The sequence below is a fragment of the Panthera uncia genome (assembly GCF_023721935.1).
Source record: "Panthera uncia isolate 11264 chromosome A3 unlocalized genomic scaffold, Puncia_PCG_1.0 HiC_scaffold_11, whole genome shotgun sequence".
In the NCBI taxonomy this organism is placed as follows: Eukaryota; Metazoa; Chordata; class Mammalia; order Carnivora; family Felidae; genus Panthera; species Panthera uncia.
In genome coordinates, this window is record NW_026057578.1 from 43,000,416 (window position 1) to 43,021,020 (window position 20,605).

At 41.9% G+C, this 20,605-nt stretch overlaps 1 protein-coding gene across 2 annotated transcripts in view; it reads left to right on the top strand.

The window, feature by feature from the left end:
- Positions 1-19,557, top strand: part of DTD1 (D-aminoacyl-tRNA deacylase 1) — a 194,069-nt gene extending 174,512 nt beyond the window's left edge. Inside the window, exons 5-7 of one of the 2 annotated variants that reach the window (XR_007462153.1) lie at positions 4,314-4,485; positions 10,753-10,809; positions 19,490-19,557. Coding sequence is in view for 1 of the 2 variants with exons in the window: in XM_049651199.1 (XP_049507156.1) it covers positions 4,314-4,466 (153 nt within the window). In the remaining variant the exon portion in view is untranslated. The remainder of the gene's footprint in view (positions 1-4,313; positions 4,486-10,752; positions 10,810-19,489) is intronic. The other variant, XM_049651199.1, reaches the window with a different exon arrangement.
- The last annotated feature ends 1,048 nt before the right edge of the window (positions 19,558-20,605 follow it).

The window sequence follows — 20,605 nt, forward strand, 5'->3', positions numbered from 1 at the left end:
TCTCTTCTCTCTTCTCTCTTCTCTCTTCTCTCTTCTCTCTTCTCTCTTCTCCTCTCCTCTCCCCTCCCCTCCCCTCCCCTCCCCTCCCCTCCCCTCCCCTTTTCAAGTTTGTTTATTTTGAGAGAGAGAGCAAGCAAGCAGTGGGGAGAAACAGAGAGATTGGGAGAAAGAGAATCCCAAGCAGGCTCTGTGCTGCCATCCCAGAGCCCAGTGTTGGGCTTGATCCTATGAACTGCAAGATCATGACCTGAGCAGAAAACCAAGAGTCAGATGCTTAACAGACTGAGCCATCCAGGAGCCCTGACAGTGGTTTCTCTGTGGGACATTGATGATAATACCACTGTTATGGGTTGTTCAGAGCAAGTGGGATCACACAGGTGGATGTGCCAAGTGGAGGTTCCTAACAGGTGGCTCATATCTGCCTCATTGACATTACATTTGTCCAGATGCTTAAAAAGAAATGTGAATGTCCTTAGGTGGGGCTTGTCCTCTCCAGTGTGGCTGCAGTCTCCACCATGCCCTGTTGTCTCATGCTTTGTTACTTCCCTCTTTTGCTACCTGCCTGGTCCTTCAAGGTATGTAGGTTTGCAAGCCCTACGTTAGTATCTGTGTTCAACTAGTTTATTCTTGCATTTTGCTATTTGAGCATGGAAATCTTAACTACAAAGAAAATCCTTTATTTTCTCAGTGGATTTAATCATGAGTTGGGGTGTTTGGGATCTAGATATTCCCATCCCCCCTGCTTCATCCCCCAACCCCCAGCTTGCCAAGATCTACCATGAGAGGTACAGGCTGGCCATAGGACAGTTATCTGGCCCCTGGCAGTGTCTGTGTGCCCAGGGGAAGGTTGGATTTCTCCCCATGACACTAAGGCCTATGTGGTTTGGACAGTGTTTCCTTTGCATTATGGACACCCTCATCAGTTAATTAAAAAACAAGCAAACAAAAACCCGAAAGTACTCCATTTCAGTGTTTGTGGATCATGTGTTCACAGGGCCTGTACTAGTTTACATTCTCCTTGACATGCATCTCCCTGTGAATTTGAAAGCTGTTGACATTCTACATAATTCCATATGCATTACCAATTTCTTTTCTGCTTTTTCTTTCTTTCTCATTTGTTTTCTTAAAAAAAATCCAACTGCTTTCTTGCCTTGAGATGCAAATTCCAAGTTTTGTCTGCCTTGGATTCCAAGTTTTCTGAGAAAAGGCTTCAATTTATTAGGTTAGTTCACAGTGTTCTCACAGAGAACTTTGAGGCATGGAACCATATGTGGTTGGGTTGTATTTAGATAAATAATGTAAGAGAATCAGCATCACATCATTTATAGAAACTCGGGCTACGCTTGTCATTTAAATAATTATCACACATGATTTACAAGTGTGGTCTGTGGTGGGAGGGGGACAGGGTTGGGGTGAAAGGTCAAACCGATGTTTCCACAGTCTCACACTCTTTTGATGGCACCTCTGAGTCAGTGCAGCATCAGATAGGTACTGCAGGTACCCAAGGAACCTCGGAGAAACCTCCTTTAATTGGGAATGATTCCCTGTCACTCTCCCAGAGGCTGGTTTCTCACCAGCATTTAAGAGCAGAAAGTGAAGAACAGGTTGGGACAAACAGGCTTTTGCATGAGATTGAACCTTAGCAGTGGGGGGAGGCTTGGTGTGGTTAAGTCATTGGTGATGTTCACATTTTCTGTATTTATACCTCTAAAGAGGGGAAACATAATGGGGAGAGTCTCTTTTTAAAATAAAAATCATGCTTTCTTAGTGTCTAACTTGGAACATGTTCATGGTTTTCTATGTGTATGTGTATAATTTGTCTATAGATACGCATATATTATACATACATGTATAAACACATACATAGACACTGATGTAAATGTAAGCTGCTGGCAGCAGAAGGCAACTTATCACAGTTCACTGCAGAACACTGATTTCCAGATGTTTGGATTTCATGAACTAGGAATATAAAAAGATAAAAAAGAAATTGGGGGGGGGGACGTCCAGCATAGAGTGCCAACTCTGTGTTTTCTAAGATCACTAACAAATTTTTTTTGGTGATGGCTGTTAGCTAGACTTATCGTGGTGATCAGTTTGCAGTATATACAAATCAAATCATGTGTACACCTGAAACTCTTGTAATATTATATGTCAATTATATATAGCACAATGAAAAGTTTTTTTAATTGTCATAAAATACACATAAAATTTACCATCCTAGCTATTTTTAAATATACAATTCAATAATGGTAAGTACATTCACATTGTGCAATCCAAGATCATTTTGCCAAAAAAAAAAAAAAAAAGGAGCAAGACAGAAGGACACCCATCTACTATCCTCATCATTTCATAAAGAAAAGGAGCATTTTAATTCCAAAAGAGGAATGGGGATGGAAGGCTGTCACCTTAGATACAGGAAATTCCTCCTTTATCTGTGGTAAAATAGTACAGAGAAAAATGCCACCAAGTACATGGTTCAGTAGCTGATACTTTCACAGCAAGGCTTTGTTGATGAAGGAAGTTATGTGTTGGTTTACATCCCGGTGCAAGCATTTTACTGGTGGGATGGTCTAAGTGCTGGTAGCAAGCAGTTCACATACTAGCACTGGTCAGCAGCCCTGTTCTATACCTGGTGTGTTTTTATAAAAGTAAAAGTTGACAGTTATGGTGTGAACCCATGTATATTCATTCCACTGTGATCGCATTCTCTCCTCTGTCTCCCCATAGTTAACTATTGTACTGAAACTGGTTTGTATTCACCTAGTTCATACCATATCTGCATAAGCCCATTAGCAATATATAGTGTTGTTTTGTGTAAATGGAATCCTGCTGTATATAGCCTTTGAAACTTAATTTGGTTTGCATAACATGATTTTAAAGACTTACCCATTTTGATATATGTAGATCTGCGTTATGGTATTGCTTTATTTGAGCATATATACCACATTACATTTATCTATCCTTATGTCAGTTGACATTTAGGCTGTTTGGGTTTTTGCTGATACAAACAGTAGTGCATTGCTCATTTCTGTGAGCCTTTCCTGTGCACACGAATGAGAATTTTTCCAGAGGAGTTACCTGGGAGGAGAGTTGATGGGTCAAAGGTAAAGTGATGTCTTCATTCACAAAATCTACTTAGCATGTTAACCAACCTCATTGTTTACTAGAGCTTTTCAGGTAAATGGGAAGTGGGAAAGATAGTGTTTTAAGTCAACCATTAATAAATGTGATTTTCTAGACCAAATTGAGAGCAGCTGATTGTTGATTGATCTTAAGGTTTTGCTCAGTCTGTCTGTAATCAAGAGATGATATGGCAGGTTGCTTGTAGGGAGTTTTCTTTGTGTGTTTGGATGTGGGACGTGGACCGGCAGGGAGAAGAAGCCAGCCCTTCATTTAGTTTCCCTCTTTCCATGTGAACTATGAAATGTTTGCAGTCTTTGTCTGGGAGGCAGATGAAACTGGGTGTTGCTGTCTCTCGGGCTTTGTTACAGATGGCTTTTTTGGTCTAAGAAAATCCTGTGGGCTCACACTTGGCCAGTGTGCTCTGACAAGTTTCTCAGCAGGCCTTTCTGGAGTGGACTTGCTGTTGCTCAGGGTGTCAGATGATCTAAGTTTCTTTCAACTGTCTAGTCTGTGGTTTCCACTGGAGAAGTGGACCCTGGTTCCTCCGGAGTCGGGTGCCAGAGGCATGTCCCCCAGCCGGCCTGAAGGAAGTCTGAGAGGGCTCCCTGTGGCCAGTGTCCGTGTGTAGCCACCACGTGGCCTACTAGGAACACTTGCGGTTTTGGCTGTGGATAAGTTCAGTCTCAAGGAATAAATTGAGAATTGAGACGATGTCTAAATGTGCTTAATGTACTTTATTCGGAGCCTTCTCTGTTATCTTCAGCAAATAGTGGAGTGTTTTGATCAGTCTTTAGAAAACAGTAAGTGGGAAGACTATGTGCTTAGAAAAAGCTGGAGAAACATCAGAGGAAAAAAAACGGATAAAAGACTTATTTATAGGGCTCTTCTCATCTCAGCCTATCAGAGAAGCCTGTTAGCTGACCATTTTCAAATAGCACATGGCAAGATGAGTTATGGGTGGGGAAAGTTCGGAGAGATCACACATGTGACTAATCTGTGTCAACGACTCAGGTGCCTGACTGACTAACATACGTGTTGCTGGCCACTTGGCACATCTGAACCGTCACGGCACACAGGCTTATCAGACAGAAGCACTTTCATCGGTTGCTACGTGGGAAGTAATCGGTGTTTTGGATATACAGGCACACGTTTACGTTTGTAAAACAAATCTTTTTACTTTTTATAATCAGCTGTCAAAGCTTGAAAAACAGCAGCAGAGGAAAGAAAAGACCAGAGCCAAGGGGCCTTCCGAATCAAGCAAAGAAAGAAACGCCCCCCGAAAAGAAGACCGCAGTGCCAGCAGCGGGGCAGAGGGCGACGTGTCTTCTGAGCGGGAGCCGTAGACTTAAGGATGGAACTCAGGTAGGAGCCTCCCCTCCCTGCATAGCTCCATCTTCTGACATTTTGGGCAAATGGTAACAAATTGAGAACAGAATGGCTTTTGAGGCAGAATTCACTTTATGGACATTCATCCATAGCTTCCTGAAATCTGCCGCCTTCCTGGATGGAGAGAAAAGTTGAGGTGCGGGGTCGGGTTGGGGGTACCCATGGGCCTGGAGTGTTCTCCTTCCTCACTTGCCTTTGTCGGCTAACAACTGCCGCTACTGTGAGCATTTCCAGAGTGTTCACAGATGTGTGATCCGGACTGGAGCCTCACCCAAACCGTTCCTGGCCATTGCGCCCTCCTCTCCATTGCTGCTCTTGGCAGCTCCAGCGGGAACCACAGTCACCTGCAGCCACCTCCTCTCATAGCTGCCCACCCCATCCTTCAGTTTGCTCTGCCTGTCACAGCACCTTGTCACCTCCACACCCAGGAGTGCCTCTCAGCTCACTGTAGTAGTAGTCTCCCTCTCTGCCTGAAGGTCAGAGGCATCTAAACCTTGACCTGGCTGTCTGATGGCCCTTTGCTCAAGTTTGTTCCCCCAGTGAGCATGTTATTGAGAGCCTCATACTTGCCGGAGTTTACAAGTTCAGGGAGAAGCAAAGGAATAATTGTAGCATGGTTTCTTGTGGGGGTGGTGGGAATGTGAGGCTCCGCGGAAGGGAGGATGTGTGGAAATGGGCAAACGAGGGGCGAGGTGGGAGCTGCCACAGCCAAGAGAAAAGCAGATGCAAACACTGTTTGGTGTGGGGAAGGACAGAGAGTTTTGGAACAGAGGTAGAGAAGAGTGGCTAGAACACTGCGTGCAAGTGGGCAGTGGGGTATCCAGGGAGCTTCTGTAAAATCAGACAAATAGGATTATGGGTCATAAGGGTCTGGTGTGCAGTTGGGAAATTTGGGTTTCATCCTGAGGTGGCAGGGAACCTCTGAAGGTTCAAAGATACAAATGACATGATCAGGTGCAAAGTTTAAGGAGATGACTCCAGCAGCCATGGGGAGTGAGGCTGGAACCATCAGGCCAGTTAGTAGGTAGTAGCAGAAATCAAGAGAGGAGCAAGGTCTGGCCATACATTTCAGAGCTTTCAGCTTATACATAGTCTGTGGTTCAAACCATGTCAGCATATGGGTTCATCCTGGAGATGCTGAATGGTGAGAGAGGAGAACATTCTTAAGATGGTTTTCTGCCTTCTCTTTCCTTCTGAAAGGGAAGTCCATTTGTGAAATGACCTTTAGGATGCACACTACTAGACACTGAGATATATTAGAGAGTCTGTAGTGATAATTGGGTGTTGTGGAATTGGCTTGCAAACATAAACAGACCAAAGGAACAGAACAGAGAGCTCAGGAAGGTTATGTTGTTGATCCACTGATGGTTTTTTTTTCAATGTTTATTTAATTTTGAGAGAGAGAGATAAAGCGCGAGCAGGGGAGGGGCAGAGAGGAAGAGAGGGAGACAGAATCTGAAGCAGGCTCCAGGCTCTGAGCTGTCAGCACAGAACCTGATGCGGGGCTTGAATTCATGAGCCATGAGATCATGACCTGAGCCGAAGTTGGACGCTCAACTGACTGAGCTGCCCAGGAGCCCTGATTCACTGACAGTTTTAAGGGGAGGGAGACACTGGATAATAAATCCTGTAATGTCCTCTTGACTTTTCCCCTAATCACTCTGTTTCCTTCCAAGTAACTACGGGAGCAACAGAGCCATGGTCACTTGTCTTGGCTGATTTTTCTCACACTAATGGGAAAGCAAAGCAGGAATCAGAGGGAAGTTTTTTTCACACTCTGCTTCATTTGTCACAGTCACAAGCTCCCCCTTTTCTTGGCCTTGACCTAAAGACATGGGTTTTTATTCATGAACTGACACAGTTGGTGTGAGTTAGGGAGAGTCTTCTGAAGCTTGCTATGTGGTGTCTAAATAATTCACAAATACACAGTAATATTTTATGTGGCATTTATATCATATAAAACTTCCATTCCCACCCCCTTAAAATTTCTGTGATGATTTGCTCATATTAGCTGTGAGTTTTGTCATCACAAATATTGCTAGTGCTTCTGACTTACAGTCTGTTCACTAACCCTAAATTTCTGAGGGGTGAATTGCACCACGCAAAGACAGTGCGCAGAGTGCCTTTTTAAGTTACTTTTACAGTTATGCTCATTAAGTGGGTCCAGCGGTCACACAGGATCTCACTGAGTTCTTATTTCCATCCTGCCAATTTCTGTGTGACATTAAGTTATGTAATCTTTGCTTTCTTGGTTTTCTTTATTAACTAAGAGAGTCAAACTCATTCCTTTCACTAGTGGTGTTGTGAATGTCAGGCGGGTAAAGCCATAATGCCTGGTGACAGTCCTAGCAGGCTGGGGTGGGAGGGGCAAGTTGAAGGGGACTCTCCCTATGTTTCTGTGGCACCTCCCTTGCCCCCTGGCAATTGTGTTGGAGAGAGCATCCCAGCATCCACTCCTGACCCCTGGATGAAGGATGAAGAACTGGCTAATCTGATGGGCAGGGGATGACATTCATTATAGTGGGTGGTTCCTTGGTTCAGAAGCAAAATCCAGACCCAATATATTCTATTTCTGCTCCTTGAACTGAGGGCAGCTGCCCAGCCTACATGGCTTTTTATTCTTATGGCCCTACTCTGACACAGCACCATGTCTTTTCCATGTAGTTTTAAGATTATAAATAATAGCTTTTTCCTCAATGAGTATTGGGACCTTACAGTAAATTTTTAAAAATTGAATTTTCAGACTCCCATGATGAACTCAATGCATAGAAAAGTAATAAATATATAATCACTCCTCTCCCAGTAACCAAGCACAGCTTATCAACCTAAATGGACGCGTGCGCACATGTGTGTGCACACACACACTCAGATGTGCCTTGGACCTTGTATTTTCAAAATGGCTTTAAAAAATTCTTATGCCACCTAGTTGCATCTTTTCTTGATTATATTATCAACCTGCTCATATATTTTATAAATTTAATGTCTTGATTTTTGATGTAACTGTGTCTGTTCAGTACTACAAATCTTTGTTTTGTTTATTGAGGGGTGTTGTTGAATTCTACTCTTTATAACAGTGCAAAACATAACTTTCTATTTGAGTTAGATTTTGGCCTTAGAATAATCCCAGTAGAAAGGTATCCTGGACATTAGTTTCCTGTACCCAGTGGGTAGCTTGGGAGTGATTTTGCCATCTCTATGGGCAAGAAAAACACCTGAATGCCTCATGCGTAGAGAAAGAGACAGTAACTGTGTGTCACAGAACATGCTAGAGGACACATTCACAATAGAAAACAAGGGAAGAGGTGAAAGTGGGCATCTCTTTCCAACATCTCCCAGAGTTTAAGAGGTGAAATTTCTTATAGACTGGTAGGTATCTATTTTTGCTTTTCTAAAATTGATGGAAAAGTTAAAAACTGTAACCATATTTATTCTCAAGGTATTGCTGATTGGGTAGTGTAGAACTTGGGGTAAATCCTACTACAGTTGACTCTTGAACAACACGGTTTGACCTGTGTGGGTCTCCTTATGCATGGTTTTTTTTTTTGTTTTTTTCCATATATTGGAAACATTTTTGGAGATTTACAACAATTTGCAAAAGCTTGCAGACAAACTATGTAGCCTTAGAAATATAAAGAAATTAAGAAAATGTTAGGAATGTCATGAATGCATAAAAAAATCTATGTAAGTACCAGTCTATTTTACCAGTTACTACCATAAAATATACATACATCTATTATAAAAAGTTAAAATTTATCAAAATTTATACACACCAACACTTATGTGGCACCATTTGCAGTGGAGAGAAATGCAAACAAGTGAAAATGCATAACTGCATAAATTAGCTATAGTACGTGCTATATACTACTATAATAATTTCCTAGCCACTGTTGCTATTACCGTGAGCTCAGGTGTTGTGAGTATCCACTTAAAATATCACGTGACGCTAATCATCTCTGCGCAAACAGTTTGTCCCTGCCGTAAGTTATGTATTGTAGTAAAATGTAATACCTCGTGATTCTTGCGTACTTTTCATCGTGTTTATTAGTACAATACCCTAAACCTTGAATAACACCATGGGACTCATCCAGAGTGCCACTAGTGATGCTCGAAGTGCTCCCAAGAAGCAGAGAAAAGTCATAACACCACAAGAAAAAGTTGAATTGCTTAATATGTCTCATGGATTTAGGTCTGAAGCTTCAGTGCCCACCATCTCAAGATAATGAATCCAGCATCAGGAACATTGTAAAAAAAAAAAAAAAAAAAAAAAATTTGCGTAGCCATTGCTGTAGCAATGCCAGCAGGCCTGAAAGCCTTGCACTTTTTATGAAATATCCTTTTATCTCATATTGGTAATACAGCTTTTATGTTGGTACAGGATTGCTATAAGAAAGACATACCGGCGCACCTGGGTGACTCAGGTGGTTAAACATCCGACTTGGCCCAGGTCATGATCTCACAGTTCTTGAGTTTCCAGCCCCGCATTGGGCTCCATGCTGACAGCATGGAGCCTGCTTGGTATTCTCTCTCTTTACCCCTCCCCCTGCTCTCTCAAAAAATAAATAAACTTAAAAAAAAGAAAGGCATACCTATAGACTCTTAAGATGATTTGAGAAAAAGTGAAATCATTATGTGACAACTTAAAGCAAAAGCAAAGAGAAAGATCTAAAGCTGGAGAATTTAATGCCAGCAAAGGATGGTTTTTATAATTTTAGAAAAATGTTTGGCTTTACAAATATCAAGATAATAGGAGAAGCAGCATCTGCCGATCAAGAGGCAGCAGATGAGTTCCCAGATGCCACTGAGAAGATCATTGAAGAGAAAGGATATCTGTCTGAACAAGTTTTTAATGCAGACAAAAGTACCCTATTCTGGAAGAAAATGTCCCGAAGGACATTTATTAGTAAGGAAGAGAAGCAAGTATCAGGATTTAAGACAGGAAGGGAGAGGCTAACTGCTGTTTTGTGTAAATGCAGTTGGGTTTATGATCAGGACTTCCCTAATCTATAAAGTTGCTAACCCCCCAAGCCTTGAAGGGGAATAAACACACACCAGCTGCTATCTTTTTGCTTGTATAACAAGAAGGCCTGGACAATGAGAACTCTTTTTCTGGATTGGTTCTATTGATGATTTGTTCCTGAAGTACGGGAGTACCTTGCCAGGAAGGGACTGCCTTTTAAAGATTTTTTTGGTATTGGACAATGTCCCTGGCCACCCAGAACCCCGTGAGTCCAACACTGCAGGTATCAAATTGGTCTGTGGCCTCCAAACACATGATCTCTAATTCAGGCTGTAGATCAGGGAGTCATGAGGACATTGAGGGCTCATCACACATGGGACTCCGTGGAAAACATTGTTAGTGCTATGGAAGAGAACTCTGATAGAACATCAAGAAGGTCTGGAAGGATTACTCCATTGAAGATGCCACTGTTGTTCTAGAAAATTCTGTGAAAGCCATCAAGCCTGAAACGATAAATTCCTGTTGGAGAAAACTCTGTCCAGATATTGTACATGACTTCACAGGATTTATAACAAAACCAACCAAGGAAATCATGAAAGAGACTATCGATATGGTTTTAAAAAAGGTGAGTTGGGGGGGAGGGTGGTAGAAAGGTTTCATGATATGGATCTTGGAGAAATTCAAGAACTAGTAGGCACCACAGAGGAATTAACAGAAGACGACTTGAGAGAGATGAATGCTTCCGAAACAGTTTCAGATGATGAGCAAGAAGGCATAGAAGCAGCAATGCCAGAAAACAAATTGTTCGTCTGGCAGAAGGGTTCCAGTTATTCATGACTACTTTTGACTTCTTTTATGATTGGACACTGAAACTAAAGCAAAGGTGGAAGAATGATTGGTGCCATATAGAAACATTTGAAAACAGAAAAGAAAAAGCAAACAAGTCAGACAGAAATGACAATGTTTGGTATTTCCATAAAGTTACACCGAGCGTGCCTGCCTCATCCGCCTCCCCTCCTACCTTCTCCACTTCCTCTGCTTTCCCGCCCCTGGGACAGCAAGACCAGCCCTCCTTCCTCCTCCTCTGCCAACTCAGCGTGAAGACAGTGAGGACGGAGACCTTTATGATGATCCACTTCCGCTTAATGAATAGAAAGTCATCATCATGCCATCCGTACAGTTAATAAACTTAGGGTTGTCTATGTGTGTGTCCTTGTGTGAAAACCGATTAATTGTATGAGACATTTTTTGTCATCATCTTCATTGTCTATGTATTCATCATGTAGAACGTTGTGTGCAAGACCTGTGTGGAGGTGGAGAACCTGTCCTTACAGAGGCGTAAGGTGAGTGATAGTTGATATGAAATTGAAAATGTGTTTGTTCTCTTACTGTTTTACAACTTTTCTTTCAAAGAATTGCTATACAGTATGCCCCTCTCTCTTATAATTGGAGAAACTGCATATTGGCCTATTGTCACAGTGGTAAAGTGGTCTTGACAGTACTGTATTATGAATATGACCGTAAAACTATATGCCACAAAAATTTCATAACCATTCATTCATTAGTGTGTAGGCTAGCCTACCATAAAGCAATCCTGTTGCTACTACTTCATTATTAATGCATGAATCATTACACCTGTAAATAAATATGAATTTCTTTTTCACATTATCTTCTCATTTTTGAGTCTAGCATTAGTAATACGTATAAAGTGTATAGTGTTTTGTATCATGTAGGATGATGATGTAAGTACTGACAATGCATCTTGTTAACAGATGAAAACTGGTGATAATAAACTCAGTACAGGACTATAAATGTATTTTTTCTTCATGATTTTTTAAATAACATTGTCTTTTTTCTTGGTTTACTGTAAGAATACAGTGTATAATATGTATAACATACAGAAAATGTGTTGTTTATGTCATCAATAAGGTTTTGGCCAGCAGTACGCTATTAGTAGTTAAGTTTTTGGGGAATCAAAAGTTATATGGACTTTTACTGTGTAGGGATTGGCATCTCTAACCTCCATATTGTTCAAGGGTCAAAAAGAACTAACCAGAGAGGGGACGCAGTAGTGGGGGAAGCAAACTCAAGGGCACAGTGTTTTGAAAAGAGTAGATGTGTTTTCCTTTTCCCTGTAAATCAAGCTCACTGCAGCTGTGTCATCATCATGGCCCTAGGGATGAGGCAGGGAGAGGGTGAGTGCAGAAGAATGATGTAGAGGGGCCCTGTCTGGTAGGAGGGAAGGTGAAGGAGAGCTTCAGTTTAGGAGACACAGTGGGAGAGAGAAAAGGGACATATGGAGGAGAAGCCCAAGGCCGCACTTGGTGTTCTGGCTCGAGGCTAGAGGCCTTGGGGTGGTGGTTAGGTTGATGGGAGAGCTGGAGGCCTGCGGTCCTGGTGCTCTGGTCCCTGGTGGGAATTCTGGAAGGAGACTGCTGTGTAGGATGGCTGCAGGTCTCTACAAGACTGCTGCAGCTGAGTAGAAGGGGCAGCAAGAAGTGGTTAGGCATCAGGATGCAGCAGGAGCTAGTAGAGGGTCTCACCTGCCTTGTGAGGTGTGCAGAAGAGAGGTTTGTGGGGGTTCATTGGGCTGGCCATAGGTCCTATTAGAAGGGGTGAGGTGAGCCTGCCCCAGAGGCCGAGAGAGGCCAATGTGCCCAGAAAGCCAGGAGGGTCATGACCTCAGCTCTTCATAGCACTGAGTCTTTGCAGGTCTCAGCCACGATCTCCATGTGGTTCCCAGGGTAAGGCGTGAGGGGTCTGTAGTGCTAGTGAGAGCTGAATTGAGGTCAGGTCAGACAGGGGTGGGGGCTCTGGCCCCTGAGCAATCAGGTGCTGCTCAGTGGTGTGCCCCAGGGCTCAGCACCAGGTGCTGAACCACACCAGCCACCGAGGCACAAAGGCCACTTGAGGACTCAGCTGTTCCAACACCCAGGTGAGCAGAATTACTGTGCGTTCAAGAATTCCCCTGCTGCTACTCAGCCGGATGGAGACTTGTGAGGACATTTAGATGGGCCCATGAAAATACAGAAGCCGTGTTTTCTTTGCATATTTAGCATATTTAGCACTGTAGCACTGTCTGGGTTTTTGACTGAGTTCATGAGGAAAACCATTTGCTTATTGGCAGTTTAAGGTGGATGTCCAGTTGGAATTCAAACCAGAGATGACAGCAGAGGCCGGGTGGCTGGTGCTGACATCCAGGTATGGACAGATGTGAGGAATCCTCTGAGGCACCTCTGCTGCAGCCAGCCAAGGATCAGGGAGGAGCTGGGGCACCCACCCCCTCTCCTGCACCTTTCTGGGATTATAGACATGTACTCAGATTTGAAGACCTTAAAGGGGGCCAGGAGTAAATGACAGATGGTCTTCCAGTTATGTATTTGGGGTTTCTGTTGCCCATGGGCTTTTGTTGCCCCATCTGCTGAAATTTGTCATCCCAGTAGACCCCCAAAATCACCACCGAATATTCAGATATCTGTAAGAGCTGAATTAAGTAGTGACAGACAGAAGGTGACCTTGGCATTGACTGTGCTCCACAGAAAAACAGCAAGCCCCACCCCTGCCTCTGTGAGGGGAGCTGCAGTTTTCATTTGCTTTTCTTTGCAAACAGGAAGAGCCCTAGGGAGCCTCACAGGACCTAAGGGAGAGCTTGGAGCTTCCAAGGCATGAGAGAGAAAGAAAAGGCAGAAGAAAGTGGAGTGAGAAGTTGCATGAGCTTGGGCATATTTTTCTTTGAAAATGAGAAACCTTTAGAGGATACTCCCAGGGTGTTGACATTTCTGTCACATTGCAGATGTTTCTTATTTTATCAAATGAACATGGAAGTGCTAAAGTGCACCTCTGTTTTTGTCCTCTGCCTCATTCCTTCAGGCTCACTCACCTTGCTGGGAGGTCTCAAGGTTTTCTGTGAGGCTGCACCTCCCATTTCCCCCTGTGCTAGCTATGGCAGCCTCTCTGTGGGACCATGTGCTCTCTGCCTTTGATTGCAAGGTCAAGTATTGCCTCATTTGCATATTTATTTGGCTGCTGTCATTAGGGTGTGAGAGGAGCGTGCTCCTGAGCAGCACCCCACATTTCTGTCCTCAAATGTCAACACACTTGAAACCAAGCAAGGAAAGTGTTTTGGAAACTGCCATCTGTTTGCTTTTTCAACTTGACCTTTGTCTGAATAATAAGACATATCTGGCTGAGCACATTTCTTCCTAATGAGCTAGAGCAGGGTGTGTGTGTGTGTGTGTGTGTGTGTGTGTGTGTGTGTGTGTATGTGTGTTGTGTGTTGTGTTGTGTGTGTTCTGTTAAAGGATAGTCATGTTTTCACTGTGTTTTTCCCCTGTAGAAGGTAGAATCTCTTTCATTTCCACAGCTTTCATTTTGCTTCCTGTGTCAACGTGTAGTGGTGTTTCATGTATAAAACTAACTATGCCTCTGACGTGCTGTTTCTATTTTTTTTTTTAATTAAAAAATTTGTAGTGGTTGCCCTAAAATTTGCAGTACACATTTTTTTTAACTTGTTTTATTTTTTTATTTTTTTTTAAATTTACATCCAAGTTAGCATATAGTGCAACAATGATTTCAGAAGTAGATTCCTTAGTGCCCCTTACCCATCCCCCCTCCCACAACCCCTCCCGTAACCCTCAGTTTGTTCTCCATATTTATGAGTCTCTTCTGTTTTGTCCCCCTCCCTGTTTTTATATTATTTTTGTTTCCCTTCCCTTTTGTTCATCTGTTTTGTCTCTTAAAGTCTTCATATGAGTGAAGTCACATGATTTTTGTCTTTCTCTGACTAATTTCACTTAGCATAATACCCTCCAGTTCCATGCATGTAGTTGCAAATGACAAGATTTCATTCTTTTTGATTGCTGAGTAATACTCCATTGTATATATATACCACATCTTCTTTATCCATTCACCCATCGATGGATATTTGGGCTCTTTCCATACTTTGGCTATTGTTGATAGTGCTGCTATAAACATAGGGGTGCATGTGTCCCTTTGAAACAGCACACCTGTATCCCTTGGATAAATGCCTACTAGTGCAATTGCTGGGTCGTACGGTAGTTCTATTTTTAGTTTTTTGAGGAACCTCCATACTGTTTTCCAGAGTGGCTGCACCAGCTTGCATTCCCATGCAGTTTTAACCTAAGTCCACCTTCAGATGACCTGTACAGCTTCACGTGTATCACATGTTATCACATGCTAATAACAGCGTCCCCACTTCCTCCCTCCCCCGTACCCCTTTCCCTCAGCTTCTTTCAGGGATTTCTCTCTCTCTCTCTCTCTCTTTATTTTTTCCCAGTTTGGGATGTTCTTAGCCATTATTATGTCAAACACTCTGCTCTGTTCTCTCTCTCTTCCTGATATTCCAATTATATGTATATTATACCTTTTGTAATTGCCCCATGTCCTGGTTGGTCAATTCCCTTTTTCCTCCATTCTTTTTTTTTTTTTTTTTGAAATTTATTTATATTGAGAGAGAGAGAGAGAGAGAGAGTGTGTGTGTGTGTGTGTGTGTGTGTGTGTGTGTGTGTACGTGCACACAAGTGAGCAGGAGAGGGGCAGAGAAAGAGAATCCCAAGTAGATTCCATGCTATCAGTGCAGAGCCTGACATGGGGCTTGACCCCATGAAACAAAATCAAGAGTTAGATGCTTAACCAACTGAGGCACTCATGCCCCCCCACCTCCTTTTCCAATTCCGTTCTTTTCTCTCTTTGCATTTCAGTAGTTTGGAAGTTTATATTGACCTATTTTCAAGCCCACTGATTCTTCCTTTGGCTATGTCCAGTCTACTGATGAGCCCATCAAAGGCATTCTTCTTCTCTGTTATGGTGTTTTTTATTTTTAGCATTTCTGTCTCTCTGCTGTATTATCCATCTGTTCTTGTATATTGTCTACTTTGCCCATTAGAGCCCTTAACATATTAATCATAGTTGTTTTTCTTTGATAATTCCAACATCTGTATTACATCTGAGTCTCACTCTGATGACTGCTTTGACTTTTCTGAGCTTCTTGAACTGGTAAATGTTTGTCTTTCAATACGTTTGGGAAATTTTAAGCAGTCTTTTGTCAGAGATTATTTTCTGCCCGTTCTCTTTCTTCTAACCTAGAGGAGGTTACTGTTTCCAAACCTTAGTGTTATTCTGGCCATTGCTATACATGAGGCTGAACTGCTTCCTCACTGATGCACAGTAGGCACATTATGTTTCTTTACCAGCAGTAGAATTGGATTTTCTGCATACCTAGCTTCCGCCTCAGTTTCATTTATTAGAAAATAAATTGGCAAGAAGCTGGCCACAGTTAGTGATTCTGTTTTTTGCTGAAGTGTTGAGCTAAGCTTACAGATAACGTAGAAATATGCCATCTGATGCAGTAGGTACTACCTATGTATGGATACTTAAGTGTAAATTAATTAAAATTAAGCAAAATTTAAAATTCATTTCCTTAGTCACAGTAGCCACATTTTAAGTGCCCAGTAGCCACATCTGGCTAGCGGTTGCTATCTTGGATGGTGCTGAGGTAGAACAACCCTGTCATTGCAGAAAGTTCAGTTGGACAAGTGAAAATTCTGAATCACTGCCAGTTCTGTAAGACAGGCATGATTAAATACGTACAAATATATGTGAGAAATAGGGTAGAAGTTAAGCCCAAATTAAAAACTAATTTCTTTTGGGAGTTTCTTCCTTTAGTACACCACACCAAGGTTTCCTGTCTTAATGGGGAAATCAGATCACGGGCCCCTTATACACATCACCAGGTCAGGACCATCAGCCTCGAGTAAAGGAAGAGATTCTTCACCTTGACAGTTCAGTGCAAGCTCACTGGAATCACAATAAATGCTAGGTCAGAGTGAATCCTCTGATAACGTGGACTTCTCAGCAACCCATGTTTTCTCATAGAACAGCCTTTCTTTTCTAGGTAAGTGAATTCAGATTGGATTCCTAGCTGTGGCCTGAAATAAATATATAAAATCTGGGTTCTTTTGACAGTGGTTTGGAGAGCAGGTCTGTGGTCTGTGTATCTTAACTCAAGCACTTACATCTGTGGTTGCTCGAATGGCCTACAGCCAGAAGCAGATCGGCTGGAAATCAGCATCTTTGAGAGACTCGAACAGGCTGTTGAGGAATTCCTTGCTTCTGGTGCTGGATTATCCCCCACTGCCCCCAATGTTTGCAGGCAATAAAAGAGAACCATTCCAGAAGCTTCTTTCCACAAGGCTATGAAATTATGGTGCTGTTATCTCAGGTGCTTACTACTGCCTGTTGCCTCCAGCCTGCGGGTCATGTCTGCCCTGAGATAGCTCACCTGACTCACAGGGAGTAGATGCCATCCTCTGTTGAGCTCTCATATGGAGGCACCTTACCCTTCCTCCAGGGTTTCTAAATTTTGACACTCTCTTGTGCAGAATTGTGTTTGTCAGTTTGCACATGACTTCCACTCAGTGCTTCTGATGTGGCAGGTGGACCTCACAGATAGCTCCTCCCCACCTCCCTTTTCATATGTCTAGCTGTGTGAGTGTTATGATCTCCAGCCACTCCCACTTGACAGCCAGCAACCTGGCCTCTAGGTTTTTCCTTGGTCATGTTTAAGAAAATGAGAAGGAGCATTTGTTAAAAGTGAGATCGAAAGTAAAAGTGGCATCTATTTGACCAATCCATGTATTGTGAGGGGCAGGGGGCAGTGTCTTTCAGGTGGGACAGTGTCTACTGCTTGGCCAGAAGGCTCTTGCATGCAGTTTGGGAGCTCATCACTCATAATATTAATGTTGATGTTATGATTAGGTGCACCTGTTGGGTATTCCAGTATTGGAACAGTTAATTCTTGAAGGAATTCTTAGTTCAAATCCTTCAGGGTCAGTGCTTAATGTAGTCCCTAGGCCTAAGTGGTTTACTGTAAACTTTGAGGACCCCTGGCATGAAACCTCTCAGGATCCCTTCTAGTTCTGTGATTCTCTGGTAGGGAACTAGAAGTTCTAAATTGTCTTCCTCGTAAAATTTCTTTTGAAAGCCATTTTGTATTATAGAACTAATGCTCATTCATCACAGAAAATTTTTTAAAATGCCAGAATGCTCAAAGAAAATAAAAGTCACCCGCCATCTCATCAAAGATAATCATTATTAACATAATGCTTTTATAACAATTTCTCTAATCAGATAATTCTGTATCTTTCTCTAATTTTACGTACTTAAAGATAGACTGTATATATAATGCCACTGCTTTCATCATCTAATGGAATATTGTGAACATTATCATTATGTAAACCTTATCATTTCCATCTGCACATCAAACATTGGACGCATAAATTTATTATCTCAAAGCTTTAAAACATCTAGGATATTTATCTGAAGTAATTGTAAAAGAATAATATATTAAAGCAGGGTCCCAAAGCTCATTTTAAGTTCAAAACAAAGGTTTTAATCTGCACCAAGATGAAGTTCCCCAAGGGTCAATGTGAGATCCAGTTTCAGGATTTCAGTTATTACTATTGCAGATGAGGAAAGAGGCTTTAATACACCCAGGTGCCTATGTTTGGGTTACTATCTTGATTAAAATATAGGAGCAAATGGACTGCTTTTCTTGACTTAAAAATACAACTAAATATGGTCCCCAGGAATTATATTGTATAATCCCTATTCCTTTGTGGTCTTTGAGATCTCTTAGAAATAGTGCAACACTATGACTGGTGGGTTTTAGAGCGTGAGGGTAGGCCTTGGGGGAAATTTTAGCTCCTTGTGTGGGTCTAGAGAACTGAAGAACATAGCTGAAGTTATAATTAGCCTTTCTGGTGTGGGCCCATGGGCCTCCATGTCAAGCTGGGCGCAGGAATGGAAGGCTGTTAATTCTATTGAGGCATCTGCTCATAATACAACCCTTTGTTAAGAACGTGACCTGTGCTGAGTGTACCCAGAAGCATATTCACAGATGTGGTATCACTGTGCAACCCACTATTACCAGAATCTTCTGCTTTTACCAAAGTTCATCCAATTAGAATTTAGATCTGAGAGAATAGAAACTGCTGTGTTAAGTTTGGGGTTTAGACTCTTGGTTGACAATTGCCTGCTTCATAGATCTTGGCAAGACCAGCTGGTTTTTGTTGTAGCCTCAGAATTACAGAAGAAAACTTGAGGCACTTGGAGATTTTATACTGAAGAGCCTACCATTATCCTTTGAGCAGCATTAAAAATATCCCAAAAGCAAGTGTTTAGCTTATTCCCTGTCTCTGTGCTTTATTTAGGTTCCTCTCTGCCTCCCTCATTATTAAAAGTTTTTGGAAATAAGGTTTTGTATCTTTTTTCAAAGAATTTGTCCATTTCATCTGTGTCGTCTAATTTGTGGGAATTACGCCATGGTATGTCCTTTTTTATCCTTTTAATGTCTATAAAACATGTAGTGATGTTGCCTCTTTGATTCCTGATATTCATAATTTATGCCTTCTTTTTTCTTGGTAAGTCTGGCAAGAGGTTTATCAGGTTTATTGATCTTTCCATGTATTTTTTGTTTTTGCTTGAAATTTCATTAGTTTCTATTCTACTCCTTATTGCCTTGGGTTTACTCTTTTATTCTTTTAGTTTCTTATGGTGGAAACTCAGATTATTGATGTGACATCTTCTTTTCTAAGGTAGCCATTGAATGCTATGAATTTCCCTCTAAGTGCTGCTTTAGGGAGTATCACAGATTGTGATATGTTGCATTTTCATTCACAGTCACGTTTTAACCTATTTTCTAATTTGCCTTGTGATTTCTCTTTGATCAAAGGCCATTTAGAAGTGAGTTAATTCCCAGGTATTTAGTGTCTTTCTGAGCTCTAAGAATGAGGTTCTAATAAATTGGAGACTTTGATGAGGTGTTTGGATTTATATGTGACAGCTTGGCAGATTTTTCGTAGTAAAGTGAAACTCTGTCACGGTGTTGTCATTGTATGGACTGAAAGGGTATCTTCAGCTATTTTTTTTATGCTTGGTAATATTTTTAAAATAGGATTTGAAGGCACCTTTTCCTGTAATGTGTCTTATCTTTGTTCTTTTTAGTGCATTATCATCGGGTGGAACTGGATCCTGAAAAATTCATGGAAGATGCTAAGTACCTACACTGCTTTAAGAATTTGGAACTGAATCATGAAAAGGAAGACAGAAAGAAGAAATAGGGAACCTGAGTAGCCCTGCAAAAACAAAGCAGAATGAAACCAAACACCACCACCAAAGGAACGTTACCATTCTCTGTTGTTGCTGTGGTCTGACGGAAAGGTGGGTGCCGGCAGTGCAGGGGAGCACACCCCGTGCGTATTGCAACAGGACAGACACCCATGCTCCCCCCACAGAAAGACTTTGCTGGTTCCTGTGAGTTCTTGGCTTGCTTTTGGAACAGGCTGGTCCAGCGTTATTTGTCACCGAGTCCTCCTTTCACACTGTGGTGTATTTCTGCGTGTCCATGATGGGTCGCAACTGCAATTCATGCTGTCCATGCTCTTCCCAACACCGCCTTAGCCAGGGCCCGTGTTAAGGTGTACAGAGAACAGACTTTAGTGATAATGTATTGTGTAAGACCTTTGCATCTTGTAAATTTTCTCATTTTTCTAAAAAGAAATAATAAAATTCCAAACCTCAACAAACCACTTTATTATTAAACAAATCCTGCTGTGTTTCTGCTTAATGATTTTATCTGTAGAAATACAATGTGTCTGACCCCACTCTGTGCATATTAATTTTAAATAACCCTGTTGCAAGAGGCGTTCCCTGAGTGGCCCACACAGGCCTCTGATTCCATGGTGAGAGCCTATCAGTGGCAGTTTGTAGTTGATGACATTTTACTCCAACATGGGAAGGGAAAAGAATGGCCAAATGATGGAGACTAAGTGTGGCTGCAATCTCTCATTTATCCAGCATTGGGAGGTGGAGAAAGGCCACAGCATGTTGGACCACACAGATGCCCCTTTTCCAGGAGCTGAATGGTTGTCCATATATCCAACCAGTATTCTCACAGTTCTGTGAAGAAGGAACTGTATTCTGCCAAAGAGTTTCTTAGCTAATTTTACTGTTATTAGTGGCACAGCTGTACTGGTCGTTTTTAGACATTATATGATGTTAGCAGTTACATATATATTATTATATGGAATATATATTTATATGACATCTATAGTATTTTAG